We start from the raw sequence: 8262 nt of genomic DNA on the forward strand, positions 1-8262 counted from the left end.
ACTTTACCTGATAAGGCCATAATGTCTTATATTAAAGAAGAGTGGTTGGGTCCTTGGGAATATTAAACGTTGCAACTAGACGATACTATGCAGCAGACTACTTTTATAATGACATGTTTCTCCTAATTTCATTAGACATGCAAAGCTGAGAGTAGATCACTATGACAGTGTAACAAGCAGTGGGCATTGCACCCTAAAACCTGAATGCACTCATATGTTTGTGTGACGAGCAGTGGGTACTGATAAACTTAAAAAATGTGAAAATTAAAGACCCGATCGTGTTTTTTTTTTCCTTTCAAAAAAACACTTTCAAGGAACAACATACTGAGAATACAAAACAGTGTAGACAAGTGGAACCCAAAAACCAAAACTTGAAGCACCCTTCAATCAAGAGCAACAAATTCTGCTAAATACGCGCAGATTGCTACTATCGATTTTCATTTGTTTAAATCATTACGCATGAGATGCACCTTCAGCATTCAAAAAAACACGCTATTGAAAAGAAAAAAGAACCCCGTATAACCATAACAACATGATGATGATAGCTGGTACCGCTTAGCCTCCTGAGTGAGACATGGGGGTTGTTGCAAATTGTCCATCCTTATAACTATGAATGTACTGCTGTGGTAAAGCATGTTCGACCTGCAACATAAAACATTACACAATAAGTTGGTAAATTTGAAGCCCTAAATAGATGATGCAACTTTTAAGCATAAACACCAAGTACAAAACATTTACTTGTTACCAGTTAAGTTCTAATGTTCAACAAACAAAATACCAGTTTGTTGCTTTGATCTTTGGTCATGACAAATTTATAGATAATACTGTATCATAAAAAGAGGCCTACCATGGAAATAAGAAGTTAACGAGAGATCATGAAAATATAATGCCAATGCTTGTCAAACTATCTTGCAGGTAGGTCATATATTACTTGATCTAGTTGAATGCCAATAGGTGCTCCTATAAATTTGTCCTACCTTTTAACAACGATAAAGCTGAGAACTACTTCACGTGACTAAACTTATTTATAGGAACTTGATATTCACTATGTATAAATTCACCCACAACACCACTAAAAGTCTAACACCGTGTTCATGGCCCTTATTATGGCACCTTGCAATTCACAGATGTTCATAGGTATAATGCCATGCTTGAAATGTCATACAATATACTCTGCTTTCGTGACAGGATGTCATACATATGCATGCTGTTGCAAACTTATTCCTCATAAAACCACAAAGATTGTATTGTTTTATTAGTCGTCGTGAATAATATTGAATTAGGAATTATATATATATACTAATAAAAACTTGGAGCCTGAGTTAATTTAAACCATAAAGCCCATTATATCAATGGGCTAAACCCTAATACACAATAACTCCTAATAAATACATTATGTCTAATATTCCTTGATATATAAAACTTAGTTGGAAACAATCCAAAGTTATTATGTCAACAATAGGTGACCACCTTTTTATAGGAGTAAGGCAGGATTCCAAAATAAGACTTTTCGGAGACATCAAAGACTTGTTAAGTGACCGTTTTGTCAGGGGGAAGCATATATAATGTCTGAAAACTGAAAAGATGATCAAAACAGAAATTGAAGCATACCAAATCGTCATCAGGACCAGAGGCGACCAACACATTGATTTCACTCGACTTGGCAGTTGTTATAGAAGCCTCTAGAGAATCCTTGCTCAAGTACAATTGGCAACCTGATGAGTTATCCACAGAAATAGTAGGGGCTGTACCCTATAATCATCCACATGCAAAACAAATTAACAATAGAACATCGGGGTTAACAGTAATAAGTAACATCAGCTACCAGTTATTAAGTGTATGAGTGTTCCATAATGTAATAAAAACCACTCTAGAACTCTAGAAACGTAATAAAAGTTACAGCAATTTAGGCCTTAAAATATACAAGAAAATCAACCACCATAATACAAAGAGAAGATTCGTACCTGGCATTGAACCTCGACACTGTTGCAATTCACGATTTCACAAGCAGCAACAACGTCCTGTTGTTTTAAAGTTCAAAAGTCAGTACTTATTTTTTCCAAGTATATGCTTCATAAATGTAAAGGATCACAGCACCCTAACTGACCGTGAATACAACACCCATTTTTGTGCATTTGTCAACAGTTATGTTATTGACTTTCCCTGCACGAAGCAGTTAAATATCTTTATCATAACAAAGAAAAAGCATAGACAGACTGGTACAAGAAACTATTTTTACACAATGACAATATAACCAAGGAAAATAAATAGGAAAAAGAGACCTTACCTCTAATTTGTAGAACTGAATCTTTGCATCCAAAAATGTACACAGTTTGCTTTGAATCACACTGATCAATCAACAAATCCTTCTTCCCAGTTTGATTCTCAACAACCCATCTGCATATCATGAGGATGGGTAAGCACCTCCATTAACAACGTGATACCAATATCTTGTGCAGATGAAGCATAAAATAAGTACTCACTTGCGACCCATTTGAAGCTCAAACTTAGGACGTCCAACTTTAGAAACAGATGGCACACTTGCACGAACTTCTTTTTCACCAGCACTGACAAAACCAGCTCTATCTGCACGGTTCTTGGTCTTCATATCATTTGTGACCTTTCTTAATCCTAAATGATTTAAACTCCATAGTCAATATAACATATAGACCTGATAATAAAGAAGGGACACGAAGCATTGAAATAAAGGAACACTACCAGCAGTAACTGGTTTAGAACCGATTTCTTGAAAAACAGCGGCCATCCCTTCCTTTGGGCGGGAAGAAGATGGAGATGACTCCGAGGTTAAGAGTGATGCAGGTGGAGGGGGTGGAGGAGCAGGAGCATTTGTTTTAGGTACAGCTTTTGGTGCAGCAGGTACAACTGACCCTGTGGCACTCCATACTGGCCCCAAAGGATAATGACTCTTCACGTAATTTCTCAATCCAGGTACGTAAAGTTCCTTTAGAGCTCTTGCCCATTCTACATGATTGGCATCTTTATTTTTATATTCTACAAGAACCTAAAATTGTGAGCATCAGTCAATGTATTAGCAATGCCAAGTTTAGAACTTCATTGTTTTTAACTAAAAAGTGTCCGAAATTTGTGATAGATGCTACTGTTGAATGGCCAAATACTACAATTGAAGGGTGGATAAAACGAATGTGTTCCTGTAAAGCATGTAGGGAAATTACCTATTCGCTTTTAAAAGTTAGGAACATATGATATGAAATCATTGACAAAATTATGGAAGACTTAAGTGTAATGTATACTGTTAAAATAGTATAAAACCACCTGTTCCAAACAATTTACAAGATGTAATGGAAGTACAACATTAAACTAGTTATGCTAAAGGGATACAAGAATACTTGCACACAAGTGTCAACTCAGAAGGCCTCTTACATGAAACACATTTAAGATGCAACAACAATGGCAATATCAACCGTGTCAGAACTATATAAACATACACAACACTTGACTTAGAAAAAGTTATGTGCATGCAACGGCATGAGATATTTCCGCCCTATGCAGATTTGGTTTCCATGGCATGCTAGATGAATCATATTGAAGCCACTAATGGCAGGCTTAATGTTGCCCATCCATCTGAGTATAGATAGCGTTATGTCCATCCAAAATGCACCAACTAGCTTTATGAAAAACCTCAAACTACTGCTACAAAATTTCTATTCATATAGCAAGTGTGACGGGGAGGCGGGACAGGCGTAGTGGGTCTGTACAACTAGCACCGAAAGAGCCTCTTCGAATCATATCCCCGCTTAATTACTTGAGATCTTTATATGGCTTCAAGCCAACAATAGGCCTCTTGGCTTGACAGTAACACCACTTGATTTGGTAGATCCGTACATCATGGAATATTATGTCATACATGTAATACATGTGCACATTTATAATAAATCAGATTAGGTGCATCTAAAATTATGAAATAATCAGAATTAAAAACCGCCCTGCACGTTTGATCCTGGAAAGAAACACAAAACAACCTTAGATACATACGTTCAAGCGGAGATACTATAGTACCTTATTGTTGTAAAATTCAGCAGCCTGCCAAGATTCTTCCACATGTGCAATAGGCATACTCATTCCTGTTGACATGAAATCAACAATAAGTAGCCTGATGCAAGATACAGTATGACCTTTGTTGAAACACGAAGCATAGAGAATAATTCTCACCACAATCTTTGCCAACATACGCAATCCCTGCTAGAGCTGTTAAACTCTCAGCAACAGCTTTTAAGTGGTTAAAGTAATCAGACCGCCTTCCTTCAGTCATGCTTATTGCTTTCATTAATTTCTCATTCAATGGCTTCAGAAATTCCCCCAATCCTACCATGTCAGGCTTCTGCGTAATTATCACACCCACCAAAAACACATAAACATTCAACCTGGCATAACTATGCATATCAATAAATAGGAACCGTTCACTATGTAGTACGCGACACAGTAAATTGACCTTCACCAAGACTCCTTGGTTAAACAACTATACATATCGTAACTAATCAATGCAATAACATTTTCTGAACTACAGTGCTCGGCTCAGGTTTCATTACTAGGTTTGCTACATCATTTATATGGTGACACGAAGAACTAAGAAATCATAGCAATACAGAAACATTATAAGCATGAACCGTAACCTAACTCTCAATACACAACACTCATGCAATTAACTACATATACGAATGGCAGATCAACTAAAACATCCATCGATCAATTTTAAGAGCCCTAGCAATATCATTTTCCAAACTGCAGTAAGTTAGTTGACAGATTAATATGCTAGCTACATCAATGATGTATAGCCTGACAAATTAATGAGTAATCATAGATCTCAATAAAAAAGGATATTCAATATTAAATACCTAAACAGTAAGCTTCAGAAACCTGACCTAACTTCTAGCATACACTGTTGGTCGTATATATTTTTCCTACATACACAACAAATACAACACTGACTATAGATACAAAGTCATAAAGAGAACAAAACTAACCTTAGTTTGCTTGATTTTGATAAGAAGCTCTTTTTGAACAGTAAACGCTTCATTTAGCACATTAGTGACGTCATTAACCTGACCGCCAATCTTCGATGCAGCACCGCAAACTCTGCCGACGTGTTCCGCCATAAAATCATCAAATGCGATGATCGAAGGATCCGTTGAAGCGGCAGCCGCATCAACATCGATATCGTGTGAGTGCGAACCAAGTGAAAGTGATTCTAGCCGTGCTGCGGCGGATTCTAGCCGTGCTACGGCGGATTCTAACCGTTGTATCAATTTGTCGTCCATTCTGTTACTCTCTCTCTAGAAGTTGAAGTTTCTCTCACTGGAAGATGAGGACATAAAAGGAGATCTGGTATAATTGGCAGTGAGACGGGGGAATATAATCTGTTTTTTTTTTTTCCTTTCTTTTGTTCTTTTTCCTATTTTTGTGTGAAAATTTTAAACGCCGAAAGGGAAACAGACATTTTGGTGATCATGGATATCGGGTTTATGTCATTTCTTAATTTTTTCAACTAATCTATTGTATTTTTTCTATAGTTAGAAAAGTTTAGAAGAAATAAAATATCTAAATTTAGATATCGAAGGTCATTCGTAGTTTATATGGTCTAAATGGTGGCTTATTGTCGGTTGGCGATTCATCTCATCTTTATTCATCTAGTACTTGGTAGAAAATTATTTTGGCAGGTGCTTCTATTGACGACTTAGAGATTGGATTCAAAAACTCATTCATCAAGACTATCGGAGATGTTGATTCTACTTCGTTTTGGCAAGAACATTGGGTCGGGAACGATAAGCTATGCAACTTGTTCTCTCGTCTTTTCAGGCTAGAACGGGTTCGCAATGTGTGTATCAAGGAACGTGTAGTGACCCGAACTTTTCCATGTTTATATATATTAATTGAGATTGATGTTTACATGATTAAATGTTTCCAACATGTTAAGCAATCAAACTTGTTAAGACTTGATTAATTGAAATAGGTTTCATATAGACAATTGACCACCCAAGTTGACCGGTGATTCACGAACGTTAAAACTTGTAAAAAAACTATATGATGACATATATATGGTTATATATATAGTTAACATGATATTATGATAAGTAAACATATCATTAATTATATTAACAATGAACTACATATGTAAAAACAAGACTACTAACTTAATGATTTTGAAACGAGATATATATGTAACGTTTATCGTTGTAACGACATTTAATGTATATATATCATATTAAGAGATATTTGTACATCATAATATCATGATAATATAATAATTTAAAATCTATTTTGTTATTATAAACATTGGGTTAACAATATTTAACAAGATCGTTAACCTAAAGGTTTCAAAACAACACTTACATGTAACGACTAACGATGACTTAACGACTCAGTTAAAATGTATATACATGTAGTGTTTTAATATGTATTTATACACTTTTGAAAGACTTCAATACACTTATCAAAATACTTCTACTTAACAAAAATGCTTACAATTACATTCTCGTTCAGTTTCATCAACAATTCTACTCGTATGCACCCGTATTCGTACTCGTACAATACACAGCTTTTAGATGTATGTACTATTGGTATATACACTCCAATGATCAGCTCTTAGCAGCCCATGTGAGTCACCTAACACATGTGGGAACCATCATTTGGCAACTAGCATGAAATATCTCATAAGATTACAAAAATATGAGTAATCATTCATGACTTATTTACATGAAAACAAAATTACATATCCTTTATATCTAATCCATACACCAACGACCAAAAACACCTACAAACACTTTCATTCTTCAATTTTCTTCATCTAATTGATCTCTCTCAAGTTCTATCTTCAAGTTCTAAGTGTTCTTCATAAATTCCAAAAGTTCTAGTTTCATAAAATCAAGAATACTTTCAAGTTTGCTAGCTCACTTCCAATCTTGTAAGGTGATCATCCAACCTCAAGAAATCTTTGTTTCTTACAGTAGGTTATCATTCTAATACAAGGTAATAATCATATTCAAACTTTGGTTCAATTTCTATAACTATAACAATCTTATTTCAAGTGATGATCTTACTTGAACTTGTTTTCGTGTCATGATTCTGCTTCAAGAACTTTGAGCCATCCAAGGATCCATTGAAGCTAGATCCATTTTTCTCTTTTCCAGTAGGTTCATCCAAGGAACTTAAGGTAGTAATGATGTTCATAACATCATTCGATTCATACATATAAAGCTATCTTATTCGAAGGTTTAAACTTGTAATCACTAGAACATAGTTTAGTTAATTCTAAACTTGTTCGCAAACAAAAGTTAATCCTTCTAACTTGACTTTTAAAATCAACTAAACACATGTTCTATATCTATATGATATTCTAACTTAATGATTTAAAACCTGGAAACACGAAAAACACCGTAAAACCGGATTTACGCCGTCGTAGTAACACCGCGGGCTGTTTTGGGTTAGTTAATTAAAAACTATGATAAACTTTGATTTAAAAGTTGTTATTCTGAGAAAATGATTTTTATTATGAACATGAAACTATATCCAAAAATTATGGTTAAACTCAAAGTGGAAGTATGTTTTCTAAAATGGTCATCTAGACGTCGTTCTTTCGACTGAAATGACTACCTTTACAAAAACGACTTGTAACTTATTTTTCCGACTAGAAACCTATACTTTTTTTGTTTAGATTCATAAAATAGAGTTCAATATGAAACCATAGCAATTTGATTCACTCAAAACGGATTTAAAATGAAGAAGTTATGGGTAAAACAAGATTGGATAATTTTTCTCATTTTAGCTACGTGAAAATTGGTAACAAATCTATTCCAACCATAACTTAATCAACTTGTATTATATATTATGTAATCTTGAGATACCATAGACATGTATACAATGTTTCGACTTATCATGTCGACACATCTATATATATTTCGGAACAACCATAGACACTCTATATGTGAATGTTGGAGTTAGCTATACAGGGTTGAGGTTGATTCCAAAATATATATAGTTTGAGTTGTGATCAATACTGAGATACGTATACACTGGGTCGTGGATTGATTCAAGATAATATTTATCGATTTATTTCTGTACATCTAACTGTGGACAACTAGTTGTAGGTTACTAACGAGGACAGCTGACTTAATAAACTTAAAACATCAAAATATATTAAAAGTGTTGTAAATATATTTTGAACATACTTTGATATATATGTATATATTGTTATAGGTTCGTGAATCAACCGGTGGTCAAGTCTTA

At 34.6% G+C, this 8262-nt stretch overlaps 1 protein-coding gene across 1 annotated transcript; it reads right to left on the minus strand.

Moving 5' to 3' along the window:
- Nucleotides 1–243: 243 nt before the first annotated feature.
- On the minus strand, nucleotides 244–5390 carry LOC139845433 (cyclase-associated protein 1-like). The gene is made up of 10 exons (XM_071835691.1): nucleotides 5004–5390; nucleotides 4192–4360; nucleotides 4039–4103; nucleotides 2719–3022; nucleotides 2484–2631; nucleotides 2288–2397; nucleotides 2108–2163; nucleotides 1965–2021; nucleotides 1612–1752; nucleotides 244–642 (listed from the first exon to the last, which is right to left on the minus strand). Exons 1-10 carry the CDS (start codon nucleotides 5295–5297, stop codon nucleotides 556–558), a joined length of 1431 nt encoding a protein of 476 aa, XP_071691792.1. The 5' UTR covers nucleotides 5298–5390; the 3' UTR covers nucleotides 244–555.
- Between the last annotated feature and the right edge of the window lie 2872 nt (nucleotides 5391–8262).

Source organism: Rutidosis leptorrhynchoides, chromosome 4 (assembly GCF_046630445.1).
Source record: "Rutidosis leptorrhynchoides isolate AG116_Rl617_1_P2 chromosome 4, CSIRO_AGI_Rlap_v1, whole genome shotgun sequence".
NCBI classification, from domain to species: domain Eukaryota; kingdom Viridiplantae; phylum Streptophyta; class Magnoliopsida; order Asterales; family Asteraceae; genus Rutidosis; species Rutidosis leptorrhynchoides.

Excerpts from the sequence above, each read along its gene's own strand:
- LOC139845433 (XM_071835691.1), bottom strand. The coding sequence starts at position 5,297 with ATGGACGACAAATTGATACAACGGTTAGAATCCGCCGTAGCACGGCTA. Across the intron at positions 4,361-5,003 it reads TCAAAATCAAGCAAACTAAG|AAGCCTGACATGGTAGGATT; the intron begins GTTAGTTTTGTT and ends ATAATTACGCAG. Across the intron at positions 2,632-2,718 it reads TTCTAAACCAGTTACTGCTG|GATTAAGAAAGGTCACAAAT; the intron begins GTAGTGTTCCTT and ends TAAATCATTTAG.